This window comes from Desmodus rotundus, chromosome 10, assembly GCF_022682495.2.
Source record: "Desmodus rotundus isolate HL8 chromosome 10, HLdesRot8A.1, whole genome shotgun sequence".
In the NCBI taxonomy this organism is placed as follows: Eukaryota; Metazoa; Chordata; class Mammalia; order Chiroptera; family Phyllostomidae; genus Desmodus; species Desmodus rotundus.
The window spans coordinates 23,439,899-23,458,851 of NC_071396.1; the positions used below are offsets into that span (position 1 = coordinate 23,439,899).

At 48.9% G+C, this 18,953-nt stretch overlaps 1 protein-coding gene across 3 annotated transcripts in view; it reads right to left on the reverse strand.

Annotated features, from left to right (window-relative positions):
* Positions 1–997: 997 nt before the first annotated feature.
* Positions 998–18,953, reverse strand: part of RAB4A (RAB4A, member RAS oncogene family) — a 35,297-nt gene continuing 17,341 nt past the window's right edge. For 2 of the 3 annotated variants that reach the window (XM_053912322.2, XM_053912321.2), the window contains exons 2-8: positions 18,810–18,890; positions 16,607–16,721; positions 11,287–11,349; positions 9,638–9,792; positions 8,019–8,114; positions 7,212–7,346; positions 998–2,611 (exon numbers count right to left, since the gene is read on the reverse strand). In XM_053912322.2, coding sequence (XP_053768297.1) covers positions 7,231–7,346; positions 8,019–8,114; positions 9,638–9,792; positions 11,287–11,349; positions 16,607–16,721; positions 18,810–18,890 — 626 coding nt within the window. In that variant the 3' untranslated portion in view covers positions 998–2,611; positions 7,212–7,230. The remainder of the gene's footprint in view (positions 2,612–7,211; positions 7,347–8,018; positions 8,115–9,637; positions 9,793–11,286; positions 11,350–16,606; positions 16,722–18,809; positions 18,891–18,953) is intronic. The other variant, XM_053912323.2, reaches the window with a different exon arrangement.

Consider the following 18,953-nt stretch of genomic DNA (forward strand, 5'->3'; position numbering starts at 1 on the left):
CCCCAAAGGCATGGCGACTCTATAAAATTAAAAAAATACTGTCAGAGCTGCATACTGAAGTAGGAGCCTTGGATGTTTCCAAATACTACGGCATAAAACACTGGGGCAAAGGAGGATGAGCCAAGGTCGGCATAATGTAGACAATTGTGGAAGCCGCGGTACAGTGGCTCATGCTGTTATTTTCTTCAGACTTGTGCATGCTGAAAACCTTCATAATAAAAAACTGAACCCAAATGCAGACTCACCGATCACATTATTTTGTAGCAGTAAGCAATATTTTTTTTGATTTTGAGAGTGCATTTATTAGGGCTGGGACAGTGAGACCGAGTGTTTTCCAGCAGGAAGACCAGACGGACCAGAGGAAGCAACAGGAGAGTGCCTGGGCGGGGCCGCTTCAGTTCTCGGGGAAGTCGGAGAGAGGAGAGGGCCTTGGGGACGGGGTCAGGGGTTGGCTGGAGGAGCTGCCGCTGCCCACTACTCCTGGGTATTGAGTGTCACGGGGCCCCTTAGAGGTCAGGAGACACGAGCTGTGGGGGAAGAAGAGCAGGAAGGGGAAAGCGTAGGTGCGCTCCTGGGACAGGGAGCATGCTGGTATTTTTAAATCTTCAACAGTGATGGCTGGCAGCTTCTTGCCCGCTACTTGTCTTCCTGAAACTGGCAAGTTTCTGTGAGCTGCTCTAGCAAATTAATGGAACCCAAGGAAGGGGGTGTGGGAGCCGCAGCTTGATGGCCAGTTGGTTGGAAGCACAAGTAGCAACCTGGACTTGTGATTGGCATGTGAAGTGTGTGTGTGTAGCAGACTAAGCCTTCAATCTGTGGGACCTAATACTGTCTCCAGGTGGACGGTGTGGGATTGAATAATTGTAGGGCACCCGGCGGGTGTCTGGAGGACCAGGGAGTTGGTCGGTGGTGTCGGAGAACATGGCACTGACATGCAGTACAAAATCACCCCCCTTCTTCCCTTCCCCTGAAGGCTTTCATTAAGAACCACTGTGGCTTGGTTCTCCAGCAACTTTTATTGGTCAAAGGATGTGGAATTTCTGTGCAGAACCTATAGTTTAGTTAACAGGCTCATTTATAAATCAACTTAACATTTATGTTATTTAAAAAAGTTCTGCATATGAGGAAACCGATGTGGTGGAATGGACATGCTCTTCGCCCATGCAGGAAGCTGGTCAAAGAGCAGCTTGCAAAACTGCCACGTGCCACTGAATGAACGTCCATCCAGCGAGGTCCGAGGACTAGTTCCGTCTGGGAATTTGCTTCATGTTCTGACTTAGCAAAGTAAAACACTCATGGCTTTTTAAAAGCAGAATTAAACTATCTAAAGTGGATACATACTGACACTTTTACCCAGGACCTTCCCTGCCCTGGCTCTGTTGGGGGGACAATGAAACTGACCAGCCAGCCTGCGGCTAAACCGTCAAGTGGGAGAACGCATCTGAGGTGAAGAATACTTTTTCACTTTGCAGCCCTAAATAATGCTGTATTTCAACTTTAAAGAAAAGTTGTATTATATATTTTTTGCATCTGCATTTTAAAATATTAGAACAAGTCTTTGTAATACATGTTACACTTCAGTGAACCTCACATGAATTAAAACCGTGTTGACTTAATAACTGGACTAAGGCATTTACGTATTCAGCAAAAGCTATACGGGAACTTCTTAGTGGTATCCCTTTAACATTAACTTGGTTTAGTGGGTTTCCTTCGAAGGAACACGGGACAACAGAAGGCTTGAAAAAGAGGCAGTGACGCTCTGACACTGAACCCCGCAGCAGCACAGGAACAGACTGAGGGTTTTCCAGCAGGAAGACCAGATGGGCCAGCAGCCCGGACACGGTGTGCGGCCCAGGTGACAGGTGACGGGTCTGTCATCGCATGTGCTGACGGGGATGAGCGGGTCAGCTGCCCGCTGAGTGTGGTGGACGGTCTCCGAGTCCATGGAGCTGGGCACAGCGCCTGGAACAGCAGCTGTCAGTCAGGCTGCGCTTCTCGACGTGATCTCGGTGCAGATGCTTTAACGCCAGCAGAGAGCTGGACAGGGTCAAGTTCACAGAAGAAGTCCATGCTTGATTTTGCTTTGCTACGTGAGCAAAGACTGTGGAGTATTTCAGTGGGGTCACGCGAACACCTCGTGGACTGTGACATGTGGCACCGAGCGAGCACTGTGCTGGCCAGCGACTCTGGAGTGTGACGACGTGACCAAGCTGATGACCACACCTCGCAACCAGCAGATCTCAGGTCACATGATTAAGATAAGAGGACATTCGACTGCATTTAGTGTAACCTTCTGGGAGGTCACACATCAGACACCATGCTGCAGAGACGTAGGGCTAGAGTATGTACAGTACACGGCCAGGGTGTGAACCAAGGGCGAAAGGAAACCGTGGAACAGAACGTTCTTACATACGTGTATACAGCTAACGGTACTGTCCACTGAAGGAGTCCCACCGCGTGGCTGCCGGGCCACATTCACTAGCTTACATAACCCCCGAACCTCCCCCCACCCCCCGACAAAGGTCTACTTCTGGATAAAGTAGGAAAAGGTGGTGGTAGAAAGCTTCTTCAAGCTCCAACAACTGGGTCCCAAATACCAATGCATGAACACCTAAAAAACAGTGAGAAGAATTTAGAAATATGCATGTCTGTAAATGTACAAATATACCCTAAAATCCCAGCGGGGCAGTGAATACCTCCAACTTTTAGTTAAACTTCGCGCCTTTTAGATAATGTTGGCTGGACGTAAAAGTCCACTGTGGCACATGGGAAGAGAGGAGGCTTCAAAACGTTACAAGCTCTGTGTGCAAATTCTATAAATGAGCCTTCTACGGTAGCAGCAGGCACATTCACCTTGCTGCCCTGACCCGAGGGCAGAGACGGCTCTATCTCTGTCTCCATCTCCCTCACTCCCCTCACTCCCATCAAAACGGCCCCTCCTTCCTTCCTTCCTTCCTGAGTGGAGGGCTTCCAGTCCTTCCAATTAGAACGTCTAACTTTTTTCCTAAAAGTGGTAAAATTGGGTTTAATCTATCCTTTTGCTATTTGTTTTCCATCTGTCCCTTCTGTTCTTCACTCCCCTCTCCTCTTTTTTCTGCCTTCTTTGCATTATTTATATCATGCATTGTATTCCATTTTAATTCCTATTTTAGCTTATTAAGCCACAACTTTTCGTGGTGGTATTTGAGTGGTTGTTTTAGGATTTTAAAAAACTTATGAAGAATTTATTTTTTTAGAGGAATTTTAGGCTCACAGCAAAACTGAGGGAAAAGTACGGCGATGCCCCATCTACCCCCCACCCCCCCAACATTCCTGCTGGGGTGGGACACCGTAACCACCAATGAACCGGTGCTGACACATCACCACCCCAAGTCCACTGTTTACGTCACTCTTGGTGTCAGACGTCCTATGGGTTGGAACGGGTGTACAATGGATATCATTATGACATCACCCGGAGTACTTCACTGCCTACAGATCTGAGTTGTGGCTCTTCATCCCTCTCCCCAAAACCCTGGCAACCACTGAACTTTTTACTGTCTCCATAGTTTTGCCTTTTACCAAATGTCACGTTGTTGGAACCAGGCAGTATGTAGCCTTTTCAAATTGGCTTCTTTTACTCAGTGATGCGCATTGAAGGTTCCTACACGTCTCTTCATGGCTCCACAGCTCATTCCTTGTTAGCGGCGAATAGTCCACTGTCTGGATGTGCCACAGCTTGTTTATCCATTCTCCTCCTTGAGGGACAGCTTGGGTGCTTCCAAGTGTTGGTAATTAGGAATGAACCTGCTGTGAACACCTGTGTGCAGGCTTTCATGCAGACATAAGCGTTCAGCTCCTTTGGGTGAATATCGAGGAATAAGACCACTAAATCACATAGTAAGAGGACACTTAGTTTTGTAAGAAAATTCCGAACTGTCTTCCACAGCGGCTGCACCATTTTGCATTCCCACCAGCAATGAATCAGAGTTCCTGTGTTCCACATCCTCACCAGCATTTGGTGGTGTCAGTGTCTTGGATTTTGGCCATCCTAATAGGTTTGTAGTGGTGATATCTTGTTTCGATTGGCATTTCCCTTATGACATATGATGTGAAGCATCTTTTCATAGACTTATTGTCATCTTTCTGTCTTCTTTGGTGAGGTGTCTGTTAATGTCTTTGGCCCATTTTAAAATTGGGTTGCTTGTTGCCCTGGTGGGGTAGCTTGTTCCTCACCTGAGGAACAAGCAAGTCTTTTAAAACAAGTTTCTACATTTCTGAGATCCCCATTAAGCATTGTCTCGTACACCAAAAAGGCTGTGGGTTCGATTCCCAATCGGGGCACATACTCATGTTGCGGGTTCGATTCCCAGTCAGGGCACATGCTCATGCTGCGGGTTCGATTCCCAGTCAGGGCACGTGTGGGAGGCAACTGACTGATGTTTCTATTTCACATCAGTGTTTCTCTCTCTCTCTCAAATCAATAAAGACATAACCTTGGGTTGCTTGTTTTCTTATGGTTGAGTTTGAAGAGTTCTTGGAATATTTTGAATAAGAGTCTTTTATTAGATATGTCTCCTGGAACAATTTCCTGGGACCTGTCTGTGAAAAGACAGAGCAGAAATTTTTACTTGTGACGGAGTCCACCTTCTCAGTTGGTGGTGTATCCAAGTCACCAGCATACCCAAGGGCATCTAGTTTTCTCCTATTTCGTCTTGTGGTTTGATCATTTTACACTGAACATTTAGGTCTGTGATCCACTTTGAGTGGATGGGTTTTTGTGAGGGGTGGAAGGTCTGTGTCTGGACTTCTTTTGGTATGTGGGTGCCCAACTGTCCCAGCACTTTGTTGAAAAAACGGTCTTCGTTCCATTGTCGTCCCTTTGCTCCTTGACCGAAGATCAGTTGCTGTATTTATGCGGGTCTGTTTCTGGACTCTCTATGCTGTTCCACTGACCCCTGTGTCTATTCTTTCACCGACACCGCTCTGTCTCGATTATTGTTATGCTGTCTTGAAGGTGGGTAGTGACATTCTGCTAACTTTGCTCTTCTCCTGCAATACCGTGTTGGCCATCCTGGGTCTTTTGCCGCTCCATGTGAAAGTCAGAATCCGTCTGACCTTCCTCCCACAGACCTTGTCCACATTTTGTTAGGTATGCCTAGCTAGCGTCCTTTTTTTGGGTGATAACGTAAATGGTACTGTGTGTATGTGTGTGTGTGTGTTTTAAAGATTTTATTTACTTTTAGAGAGGGGAGAAAGAGAGGGAGAGAAACAGTGGTGCGAGAGGTACATCGACAGGATGCCCCCTGCGTACTCACAGCTGGGGACCTGGCCCATAACTCAGGCACGTGCCCTGACTGGGAACTGAACTGGCGACCTTTCAGTTCACAAGCTGGCGCTCAATCCACTGAGCCACAGCAGCCAGGGCTGTGTTTTTAACTTCAAGTTGCACTTGTTCATTGTTAGTATATGGAAAAGTGATTGACTTTTATGTTCACCTTATATCCTGCAACTGTGCTATAGAGTCACTTATATAGGAGTTTATGGATTCTTTGGGGTTTTCTACATAGATAATTGTATCATCTGTGAACAAAGACAGGTTAACTTCTCCCTTTCCAATCTGTACACCTTATGTTCCCTTCTGTCATACTGTGTTAGCTAGAACATCCCAAATTAAGTTGACCAGGAGTCGTGGGAGGGAACATCCTTGTCTTGTACCTGATCTTAGTGAGAAAGCTTCGAGTTTCTCACCATTGACTATGATGTTAGGAGTAGGTTTTCTTGTAGATATTGTCGAATTGAGGCAGTTCCCCTCTATTCTTAGTTTTCCAGGAGTTTTCATCATGGATAGGTGTTGGACTTTGTCAAGTGATTTTCCTGCATCTCCTGATGTGATCATTCTGACTTCTCTTCTGTAGCCTGTTGATGTGACGGACTACATTAATTAACTGTGGAATGTTGAACCAGCCTTGCTTACCTGGGCTAAATCCCACTTAGAGGTGGTATGTAATTCTTTCCATGCATTGTTGGATTTGATGTGCTAATATTTTTTTGGAATATTTATGCATCTATGTTCATGAGAGATATTGGTCTGTAATTTTCTTTTCCTGTAACGTCTTTGTCTGGTTTTGGAATTAGGGTAATGAGAATAAGTCAGAAAGTATTTCATCTACCTCCATCCTATGAAAGAGACTGTAGAAAATCGGTATAATTTCTTCCTTAAATGTTTGGTAGAATTCACCAGTGAACCCATCTGGGCCTAGTGCTTTCTGTTTTGGAAGGCTGTTAATTATTGGTTCGACTTCTTTAAGAGATATACGCCTACTCAGGTTGTCTATTTCTTCTTGTGTGAGTTTTAACAAATCGTGTCTCTCAAGGAATTGGTCTACTCCAGCTAGGTTACCCAGTTTGTTGTTAGAGTTGTTCACAGTGCCCTTTATCACCCTTTTCATGTCCATAGGATCTGCAATGATGTTCCCCCTTTCCCTCTGGATATTTGTAATTTGCATTCTTCTTTTTCTTTGACTGATTAGAGGCTTATTGATTTTGTTAATCTTTCCACAGAACCAGCTTTGGTTTGTTGATTTTTCTTTACTGTTTTCTTAGTTTTTAATTTCATTAATTTCTGCTCTAATTCTTATTACTTCATTTCTTCTGCCTTCTCTTTTCCTAGTTTTCTGTAGTGTGCACACAGGTGAGTGTATCTACAGCTTTCTTCTCTTCCAATATATGTAGTCAATGCGATGAACTCCATCTAAGCACTGCGTTTGCTGTCCCCACCCCCAATTTTGATGCTATGTTTTGATTTTAATTTAGTTTAAAATACTTTTAAATTTCTCTTGAGATTTCTGCTTTAACCCATAAGTTATTTAGAAGTATGTTGTTTAATCTCCATGTATTTTGGATTTCCCCGTTATCCTTCTATTATTGATTTTTAGTTTATTTCCATTGTGGTCTGAGAACAGACATCATATGACTTTCGCTCTTTTCAGCGAGTTAAGCTGTGTTTCATAGCCGAGAATTTGGTCTCTCGTGCTGAGTGTTCCATGTGAGCTTGAGAAGAATGGGAAACTCCACCAGAGAATGTCTAACATTTAATGGTGCAGCCACCTCCCCTTCCGTAGTGTAGCAGCAAACAGCAGTGAGGGTCTTTACGTAAAGCATGCGTGGGTCTCCGGGTGGCGAACGGACTAGGAGGCTGGGGTCCAGCGGAGGCTCTGCACGTGGGCACCTACCTCCGTGCTCCCGGCCGCTCTAACAGCCGCACTCCTGCGCGCTCGGGGCCTGTGCGCGGCGCGGCGACCGCAGCTGTCTCAGGGCAGCGTCTCCGTACTGAATGCCGGAGCCCATTCTCTCTGGGTCTAGCTCACCTGAGGAACAAGCAAGTCTTTTAAAACAAGTTTCTACATTTCTGAGATCCCCAAAATATAGTAAGTTAAAAAAAAGAAGAAGAAAAAAAGTGCAGAGCGCGGTGTGTATACACCACTGTTCTTATTAAAGAGGAAACATAGACACATCTGTGTTTGCTCGCCTGGGCGGAAAGTAGCTTTGACAGATACGTGATAGAACGGATAACGACAGCTGACCTCACAGAGGAGTTCTGCGTGGCTAGGGGACAGAGGGGGTGGCATTGGAGGGTGACGCTGTTTTTGCGATTTGGAGTTATGTGAGTATATCCTGTACACGAAGGGAAATTAATGTAAAACTGAACGACAAAGGTATCACTTTCCACTAAGCAGACGGGTGAAACGACCCCGAGTACGGTGAGACCCCGTGGGCAGGGCAGAGGGCACTGGCACTCGTCAGCAGCGGAGCGGCGTGCTGCCGCAAGGCTGACAGGGGAACCGGACGGCCTGTGTGTGTTTTCCAAACGCTCACGTTCTGTGACCCAGCAACTCCATTTGCGGGAGTGCAGTCTCCACACGCTCTCCCACACGGGAAGGGATGTATAAAGGGCTATTGCTGTAGCATTATTTGTGAGAGTCAGATTCTGGCATCAACCCAAACGTTCAAAGTAGACTGATTCAATAAACGAAGTTTACCTGATTCAATTTTGTTAAGTATTTTTCTTGCGCACTGTACAAAGGCCTCTTCTACATTCTCCCCCGTTAGTGCACTTGTCTCCAGAAACATCAGTTCTAAAATTGACACCGAACACAATACAAAGCCATATTTAGAAGACAATCATAATTATTCAATTACCAACAGCCTGCTTTGTATTCTCCTAGAGTAGCAGGTGAAACGTAACTTGTTACTTAAAACCATGTATTTCTGCAAATATAAAATCAATAAACACATACACACATGTATGCACATTTACTTACATCCTCATCCAAAGGACATTTTTTCATTGCTTTCAGAGGGAGAGGGAGGGAGAGGGAGAAACACTGATGTGAGAGAGAAGCATCAGCTGCTGCCTCCTGTACCTGCCCGCGCTGGGGAATCAAACCCGCAACCTTGCAGGTACGGGATGCCGTTCCAACCAACTGAGCCACGCCAGCCGAGGCTGTCACTGTATGTTTTAAAATGTTATCAGAAGCCCAGCCTGCTCTGAGAAGCACTAGTATCTTGTACCAGCACTTAAATCGGTGGAAGAGACGGGGTGAGCACCAGTTCTTAGTGAGGATGCAGGCTGGCTGAAACAGCCCAGCTCCCCATCCAAGATGAAGTAACAACTTCCTTCTTCTAAAAGCTGTATGTCACCCCAAATATAACGTACACACATTAACATTTTGCAGGGACTGTAGTGCAGTTTTTCATTCTGACCATGGAGAGGTCTTATGTGAATTAACGCTCTTCTTATCCCCCGGAGCAGCTGCAGCCCCATAGAGGGGCCGGTTCTCTGCACTCTCGGAGGCGAACCTCAGTCTCAGGCCCTGGTTCCCTCACTGACCCCCAGGCTCCTCCTGAGCTGCCACATCCTAAGCGCCTGCATTTCTAAATAGCCTTTTCACATGTGCACGATGGCTCCCGTGCTTCCCTCGTGTTTGTCTTCCTGGCGGAAAGCCAGTCAGCGTGTGCGAGTGTAATCTGGTCGTCCTAGAGTGGGGCTGAAAACAACTATCAGGGTACTTTAGTTCCTGACTGGTTCTCAAAATTAAAGTTCTTTTAAATATCCGAATTCCTATCATTCTGTTACCTAGAAGCGACTGTTAATTTTCTGTGCAAATCTTGTGTATTCTACATGGAATTCAGGGAGGTCTCAAAGGCATCTCTAGCCAAATGACTTAAATTTAATGGGACCAAGATAAAGCTACTCAGCCCAGTATTTCTCCTACTGCTTCTTCTATTTAGACCTAATATTTCACTACCTTACCTTCAAACTACGTTAAAAAGGTGACCTCATCTGACAAGAGCCTTTAAGAATTTTGTTATCAATTTCACTTTAAACCAAGACCTGTAACATTCAAAGATCCCAGACTGAAAAGTCATTACGGAATATTAATATGTTTGCTCTTACCATTAGAGTAACTTATACAGGCAAATGCAATATTGTGAGGATATGCTAAGTAGGACTCACTTCATAGGAAGCAACTGGAAGGCCTGCATGTCCTATACATAGCTCAATCTTAAAACTCCAGTAGCTATTCCAAGCTGAAAGCAATGTTACCACCCCCAACCCTGCCATTCAGACAGCACTAACGGGTCAAAGGTCACTTGCCGTTTTCTTGAGCAAATCTGGAGGCTTCTAAGAAAGTGACCTCGCGATCTGCGTCCAGGTCCTTCTTGTTCCCACAGAGGATGATGACGATGTTCTGGCTTGCTAGCATTCTGGCATCTGTTAACCAATTAGTAAGCGCATTGTAGGTTTCGCGGCTGCGTAATACAAGATTGTGAAAATAGTACATGTATTTTATAAAACTAGCAACTCTTTCCGGTCATTCACACTACTCACACTGCTTTTAAACACGGCAGGGTAGTGCCAGCAACCGTCACGGTGACTGAGACAGCGGGACAACCCAGTATACACCCTGCCCCCAGGGTTGGCTCTGTTCTGTTTCCAGAAAAACGAGACAGCAAATCAGATCCTCTGCTGTTTTCTGTTTGCCCAGTCAAGGTGCAAAGGGACACAAAGGCCCTCCCTTAATTTTACGAGTATTTACTGAGCTCACAGGACGTGAAACACAAGACCTAGGAGGTAACTGTTGCCATTGACCAGCGATCGATCCGTGTGATGTGCTGGCGCTTTGTTTCGTAGGAGTTTATCCGCCGATTCTCTCTGCAGCCTCTGTGACTCAGGGAGATGAGTTAAGTTACCCAAAGTCACTCGGCAGCCAGCGGCACTGCCAGGACGTGACCAGGTCTTTTCTGAGCCCAGGACCGACTCAGACCTGCCGTTTGCAGCCCTCATGCAGCCAAGGACAAACGCCCCTCCCGGTGCTCTGACAGCCTAGGACTCTGCACTGTAGCAAGCGCGCCCTTGGGCACTGGGTAAGCGGGCAGCCCAGGCCTGGCCGGGGCACCTCATTCCCATGCAGGGTGTGTGTCATGGAAGCTGAGGAACGCCCTCTAGTGGGGCCGGTTCCTACCCAGAAAGAGCCTAGGGGGAGGGACCGTTTAGAGGACAGCTTTCTAAGGCCCTGCAGCAAACACCTAGGCCAACACTGTCGGATGGGACCTGTGCCGGGCCTGGCTCGTTCTGCAACCCGCAGGGATGCGGATGCGGCTCCTAAGCACCTGAAATGGGGCGGGCGAGACCAAGGGACTGACGTTTTCCTGTCACTTAACTGTGAAGCGTGGGTGACGGCTACACAGAGGGCAGTGCCCACTTAGACCCTTACCATGTGCCAAGAGCTTCACGCTACCCAGCGTGCCTGCCCGGTACCCCGCGAGCATCACATGGTCCCCTGTGTCCATTCTACAGACCGGGAGACTGGAGTCCAGACAGCTAGGGCACCTTGTGGAGGATGTCACCCCGCCCGCAGCCCGGCACTGAGACAGGGGCCAGGCTATCTAAGCCCATAGCCTGTGCCCGCAACCTCGGTCAGTGTCAAGTATTCCCAGCAGGCTCCGCACGTGAAGCTTCGCCTGGTGAACCTGAGGGAGGGCGTCAAAGCATCCTGTTGAGCAGCACTGATGCTCATCCGGGCAAATGCTGACGGAGACACTTCTTTACAGGGTACGGCTGTGGCACAGGCTGGTTCAGAGCCGCCAAGACCCCGAAGGGAAGGGCTGAGGGGCTTCCCTACTCCCAGCCGGGCAGCCTGCCGCGCCCACAGCACACACTGCGCACAGGACCGCCTGGACCCGAGGGGGCAGCCGGGGGCAGCCCGGTGCCTCTTCCCCTGGGAGTGGGGGGGTCTGCATTACCTGGTGATGTCGTAGACGAGGAGAGCCCCTGCGGCACCTCTGTAGTAACTCCGTGTCACAGACCTGAAAGAGTTAACTGCTTTTACTCTCAGCTCATCAAGGTCCTTCCCTGCTGAGCACCATCGTGGCACCAAAGCACCCATTTTCACTTTGCAAACTGGAACGCAGGGACACAACTTGCTTTAAAAGAGACACAACTCAGCCCTGGCTGGTGTGGCTCAGGGGACTGAGTGCCGACCTGCCAACTGAAAGGTCGCCACCTGGATTCCCTGTCAGGGCACATGCTGGGTCCCCAGTTGGGGACGTGCGAGAGGCAACCGATGGATGTTTCTCTTGCACGTTGATTATGTTTCCCCCTCTTCCTCCCTCCCTTCCCCTCTAAAAAAAAAGTGACTCAAAGACATGTAAACATACACATGAGGAGCTTCTTCTGTCTGAACTCGTGTCACAGGAATGACAGGGGGGTGGGGACACTAGGCTGGTACACATTTGTCCTCTAAAAGGAGACTGAAGCTCTCCTGCAGACCTCGCGAGTCCTCTAAGAACCCACAAGGCAGGTGAGTCTTCTGAGTGCACGAAAGGAGCCACCACGAACCTGAGGTGGCGCCAAGCACTGAGCAGTCCTACCCTGCTTCCTCTGGGGGTTCTGATCACCCCCACCCCCCCCGCACAGCGGCCCGGGCAAGGGCAAAGGAGGCCCTCAGGTGGGAGCCACGGATCCAGAGCCCCGTGCCCTGTCCTCACCCCTCTGCCCTCCTTCGCCCATCTCCGCCGAGCCCCGCGGTATGTCTGTCTGTCATGCTCTCGAGGACTGTTCTCTGGCTAACACACTTCCTCCCCTGCATTCTCAATCTCCCTTGTGTTCACTTGTCCCCCATAACATCATAAAATTTGCTCTGGGGTCTTCCATCTTAAAAAATAGCAGATGCCACCCAGTTCTTTCAGCCACCAGCCCAGGGTTCTTCCCGTGCGCAGATTTCTCAGGAGCTGACTTCACCGGCTGCCTCCTCCCACCTGGGACCCATCTCCGCTCCTCCACTGGCACAGCTGGTCGAGGTCACCTATCTTCACGCGTCTGGACCCAGGGGCATTCTTGGTCTTCATCCCTTGTGTTGCTCTGTGCTCTTGGACGTCTTCCCGGCCCGGCTTCTGCAGCGCCATCTCCCCACCTTCCTCCTCTCAGAGTACTCCAACTCTGCCCTGGGTGTACCCGAGTGCTCAGAGCTGGGTCCTCGGTTTTCTCTTCTATTAACGCTCTCGATTCAGATTTAACCTTCCGCTCAGACTACTTCTGTAAGCTCTAGCTGTTGCCTCAGCATCTCCGAGTGACTGCCTGGGGAAGGTGTCGCACTTAACATTTGTAAGGCAGACTCAGGTTCCCACCCTCCAGGCCCTTCTTGGTGGGAGGGGGCAAAGCAGGTATTTAACCTGCTGGAAATCTCTTTATCCTTGATTCTTCTTCTCTCTCATCTCCACAGGGGACCTACTAGCCGGCCCTGTGCTGCCACACCCCACACTGTGCACGGCTTACCAGCACCTTCCTGATCCAGCTGCCTGGCTCTGCTGGGACCCATGCAGCTGCCAGGGCTCGTGTCCCCATGGCCATCTGTGTCCCTCAATCCGTTCCCCGGAGCAGCGACTCCTCATCAAGGCCTATGCAGCCCGCTGTGCTTGGGGCCGGATTCGAGTCCAATCACCAGCCTCAGCCCTCACTGCCCACACCCTGGGCCCCATGCGGCTCTTCCATTCAGCCGTTTCTGAACTGCATCCTTTGGAACACACCGGTAACAGCAAACACAGTGCTCTCCTAGGTTCTGTGAGCCGTTCCAATGCATTACCCAAGCCTTGGAGGGGGGGGGTTATGCAAACCCTGAATTTGTAGTTTGCTGGGCAGAAGTGAGGGTGGCCTGGGCACCCCGTTGGTGACTGGGGTCCCTTAGTGGGGGCAGTCTTGTGGGGCTGAGCCCTTAATCTAGGGGCACTGAAGCTGACTCCAGAGAATGTGAGAATTGAACTGAATTGGTGGACACCCAGTCGGTGTTGGAGAGTTCGGATGAACCCCACATTTGGTGTCAGAAAATAGACACCACGGAAATGCACGATGCCTGCGTTAGGGGGGAAAACCCTCGAACTTACAGGAAAACTCAGCACTACTCATTATTACTTTACACGTTGAAAAGGCAGCCACTTTTAAATTTGCTTTTTCAGCTTTTACCTCCACAGGCAGGCGTGTGGGGGAAGGCCCCTTTCCCCCCTTATCAGGTCGCTACCCCAGGGGGCACAGGCTGTAAGAGAGGGCAGCAGGACCAGGATGGGAAGGGGGACTGTTGGTTCTTCCCTCCGTATCAGGAAGTGGGGTGGGGGGGGGCTCTCCTCCACACATATTAAGAGGCACCTCTTTTTCTATTCTAGCTTCGGCAGGCATCTGGTTTCTAGAAAAAGAGGTATCTAAGAGTTCTCCTCCAGATACATCACATTAACATCTGTTTCTTAATAATTTATTAAAAAATTCATTTTATAACACTGTATCTCGACATATGGCTCCTCTCAGAAATTATTCAAGTATATAAATTTAAGCCTTTAAGGTTACTTTCTGAGGTATTAAGTTTTCCCCCAAAGTTATTGTAATACAGGTACAGAGTTTTCAAGTAAAATGTTGCTGACGTAAAATAAGGCTGGAAATGAAGCTCCGCTGTCTCCTGCCTGTTCTGAATCCTGCCCCTCCACCGCCCCAAGGCGAGTACTCCCCTTCGGAACTTGATTTTTTCTTGCATTGATGAATGACTCAATCATGCTGGACACCCTGTGCTAGGCGCTACTCTGGGCTCTGGAGAAACACACCCCAAATGCAAATCCTTACTTTGAAGAAGCTCATAGTTTCATTTTTCTGGTATTTATTTCTGTATTTCTAGAAATGTTTAACAAATGATGTGAATGATTAATTTTAGAGCCTGTCGCTTTCCTGCTTTGACGAAGAATCTGTAGCTCACCTGTGCCTCACGCCCACTCTGCTGGCTGGCAGCATCATCTCGTGAGGTCCCCACATGACGCTCCCTGTGCTTGCCCAGGGCGGTGTGCTGCCTGCTTCACTTCACCTTCCTCTGTCTGGGTCACATATGAGCTCCCCAAGTTTCTAAGATAACCTCTACCTGCCTTCTTGCGTATCTGAAGGCATTCTGATTTTACCTTCACACATAACTGACAGTTTGGTTACATTTTGAATTTTGGGTTGGAAGGAATTTTTCATGCTGAGTGTTGAAGGCAACACTTCAGTATCTTCTAGCTTCCAAATGATGCTGTTGAATGGTGCTGTGTTATTCCCATTTCCAAGTCCTTACGCGTGGCTGTTTTTCTTCTTGGAATCTCTCTGTTTCCTCACTTTATCCCTTGTGCTCTGAAATCTCATGATATGCCCTCGTCTGGACATTTGTCCCACTCACTTATTTGTATTTGGTGTAAGGTAGGCTAATACACCTGCAGCCGTAATTCTTCAGTGGAAAATTTTCTTCGATTGTTTCCTCTGCCCCTGTCTTCTGGAACTCTAGCAGCTGGGCACTGGAATTCCTGAATTAATTCTGCATGTTTTTTTTTTTTTAAATGTTGTCTCTCCCCTTTCATCTCAAATTTCTTGTGTAACTTCCTGGAAGATCACTACCCTATTTAACATTATTTTAATGGCTCTTTTTAAAATATAACTTTGTTCTCATTACTTGACGTAATAATCTCTGCTCTTATTTCTGAGGATACTGTAGTTCTACTGTTTTTTCCTGTCCCCTGAAAGTTACTGTTTTCTTTACTTTGGACTTGCTCTTTTATTTTAGAAATGTTCTTCAAGTGCCTGGTGATCCTTGGTACCTTTATATTCAAGAGCAAGGAAAAGGTGCTCCACGAGCAGCAGTTTAAGTGTTCGATGAGAATTCACTGTGAGATGGATGGACGGAGACTGGGCTTTTTTATTGTGGAAACGGAAATGTTAGTATCTCAAGGCCTTCCTTCTGCGGCTATTGTTTTTCTGTGGAGAAGACTCGTTTCTCCTTCCTGAAACATATACTCCTGGCTCCCAGCAACTAGGGAAGCAGTGGGGGAAGAGGGTGAGGGTCCCAGACCTTCAATTAATCTCCCTCCTTCCAGCCCTTGCCTAACCCCAGCCCTCTGCTGTGCCTTCTGACTTGGGGTCCAGACCCTGTTTCAGCTCAGAGACTGAATCTCTCACTGTGCACGCGCCGTCAACACTTGAACCCTCCCTCCTACAGAGCCTGACGCTGCCAGGTCCTGACCTGTCCTGGGCCTCGTCAGGAAGCCATGGCATCCCGCTCCGTGGCCTTCCCCCACTACCAGCGCTCTCAGATACGGCTCTGCTTTAGGTCAGTTACCACACCGTCCATTTCTTGTTTTGGACATTTTTTCCAAAATGTTTTAATCACAATTAAGCATTCTCCTTATTTCATTGTAATTTGCTTCTCTTAGTTGATACCATCTCAGTTATTTTATGGTCATTTCTATGGGGCTTTGGGGGTGAGAAGCCATAAAAGTCAAGTTGAATCCACATGTTTAACCGGTGCTTCCAGCAGAATGATTGTGACTAAAAGTGGTTACAATACTTTTGAAGCAAACAATCATTGCGCATTTAGAATACAACATGTACCCGACTAAAGTCAATTGATTAGTATATAATGAAGTGAAATGCTTGCAGTGCGAGTTAATTTTACGTAACCGAACTGTGAAACTTGAGTATCTGTCCTGTTCTGGCTGTGTATGTGGTCAAGCAGCCGAAGTAAAACACCGCCCGGCTTCTGCTGTAGTAGCTGGAGCACACCGAACACGGACCCGTATCCGCGGCGATGCGGGGCCACCGCCGCGAGCATCGGTTCCGGCCGAGAGAATACCGTGTGGAGTGTCCATCGGCCATAAGAACACACTCTATTCGTGTAAAAAACAAAACCTCTTAAGAGAGTTAAAAAAATTCTCTTTAAAAAGTTCAATATAAGACAAACGGTGTCATTACGTGGCCTTGTATCTCTAAATACGCCGTGGAACGTGCAGTGTCGCATCTGAGCGGCCTCACTGGTTCCACGAGCAGTTAGCCCCGAAATTCGGACGCGCTCACTCGCGACAGACTCGAGCGGATTCTTTGGCCAACTGATGCTCTATGGAGAGACACTGACTTTCAGCTTGTCCTAAAGCTTCCAGAAGTGAGGTTTTGAAACCCCTAGAACATCTGTGCAAGGGGGCTGGGGGGCGGCACGTGTATTAAGAGAACATAATTGATTATTTCAAATGCAACTTTCAAATATTTTTATCAAGTTAGAGGAAAAGCTACCTGAATCGTTCTTGGCCTGCCGTGTCCCATATCTGTAACTTTACATATTTACCACCAACGTTTATTATCTTTGAGCCAAACTCCACTCCTATTGTGTGATTTGAGTCATCTTTGACTGAAAAAGAAGAAGAACAAGACATTGAAGTTAAGGGCAGCAAGGAGACAGGCTGACTGACTTAAACACTAAAACCGAGGGTTAAATCCATGAACGGTGTCATTCACGTCGGCCCTCATTTCCCCGACGGGCGGCTGACGAGCGCTCAGTTTTAAACACAACACACACAGTGCCTGTTCTCAAAGAGACAACGAAGCTTCTCCCCAAACCCCTAAAACAAACCACACACGGTGAAGCTGTGCTCGGAGCTGCTCGCGACAAAGGAGAGAGCCAGGTGCCCGTCCCCTGTCCCCTGCGGCGGTGCTCCTGAACGGGGTGGCAGCAGGCACCCGGGTGCCGCCAGGCACAGATCTCCACCTCGGTCACTGATGAGGGAGTGAGAGTTTCAGCTGTTTGAATGGACAAGCATTCTAAAGAAATACCAGGGAATCAAAAGCCCTCAAAAGAAGCTTGGAGACCAGAGATTAAGAGGCAAAGATGAAACCAAACAAAAATCAAATGTCCAGAACAAGACCCGACGCACATGGTAGCTGCTGAGGCGCGGGAACTTGAGTATGGCGTGGCGAGGACTCGGAAGGGGTTTGCCGGAGAAACCCACACCATCTGCGAGGGGGGGCGGGCACAATCGGCTTGCGGGGCCCAGACGCAGCGAGCTGTGTGCAGCCGCAGATCTGGGAGGACGGAAGGATAAGCTAAAAGCTCGCGGGCCTGCACAGCCCCCGGCGGGCCTGCACTCCCCGCTGCGAGACACACGTCGCTGCACCAGACTCCAGGGGTGCCGTCTGCCCAGTGGGCTCGCTGCTTCCTGGGGGCGCGGGGGATAAAAGGTTAAGACCGACCCCACCGGCCGGCCTCGAGCCCGGGCAGTGCAGAGCTAGCTTCAGTGGGCATTTTGCTAGAATTAAGCCACCAGCAAACCTTGGAGTAAAAGCCTTCAACGGGTGCTGACGAAAGGCCAAGGGCACCCCGATTTCGACAGGGCCACTGGAGAAGTGCCCTGAAACCTTGTCACGCCGTGACCTCAGACCGTGCAGACTGGCCATCACTAGGGTTCGGGGACGACAGTCCAGGGAGAGGAGAGAGGAGAGGAGAGGACGGCTGAGCCGGCCCGGGCCCCCGACCCTGCGCCCTCTGGGTACTTTCTCTGAGGCGTCAGGATGCACAGTCTCAGCAACCTGTGAGGGCAACTGGGCTGCCCGGTGCCAGCCAGTGAGCACTGGTCCGTGGGACCCAGGCTGGGTCCGCGCCACTGTGCGGAGCTTCCAGCACACTCCTGGGTGATGGAAGTGCAGGCGGCAGAACACGTTTCCAGAGCTTTCTTCTTCGTCAAAGCGCTTCCTTCGCCAGCGCGCCTCGCCCTGCCCCATCCCCTCGGCGTCTCGTAGCACACACTTGCCAAGATGCCCTTCCCTAAACGAAACTAACTCTGTTTTCTCACCTTTACCTGAATGCCCCTAAACAGGTCACTCTGCACAAGTCTTTCCATTACTATAAAAGCACCATTTATAAAGGCCTTTCGAACTTACAGCTTCTTACAAGTCTGAAATAAAACATTCAACCTCCCTTACCAAAACAGAGCAAGTCAACGGCAAAAGATGGGTTCTGTGGTCAAAAGACCTTTTACCAGGTGACCGGTGACTCGGTGCCCACCCCAAGATCACACGCCAACTGCTCTACACCCCTGTTCTGTCCCTGTAAAGCGGAATGGAAGACACGCACTGCCTTAACCACAGGCCGCTGAGGACCGAACGTTACTAGTTCACGCGAGAAGTGTGACGAGGGCTTCTCGGGCCCCGCCCTGCCCGGAAACGGGAACCCTCTGCGGCGCCCCGCCCCCCCATCGCCCTGCTGTGCGTCAGTGTCTGGGCCGCGTGCGGTCTGAGTGACGACTCGCTGAACACGGGTCACTGAGAAACTGAGAGGCTGACACGAGAGACTCCGTCGAGATGCCAGAGTTTAACGACACCCGTTTAATGTTCCTGCAAAGCATTTTAAACTCTGGCTTTTTCCCGAGGCAGCGTTCAGGGTGCTGCTGGGAGTGAAGCTGAGCCCTCGAGGGGGCAGTAATGGCCGTTCGGCGTCACTTACATTTTTTTTCAATGAACTGGTGAAGTAAGCAAGACTTGCCGGTCCCTGCGTTTCCAATCACCAAGAACTTAAACAAAAAATCTGAAAGAGAAAAGAGACCGTGAAGAATAACTTTAAAACAGGCGCTACAAGTTTCTTCGTAGA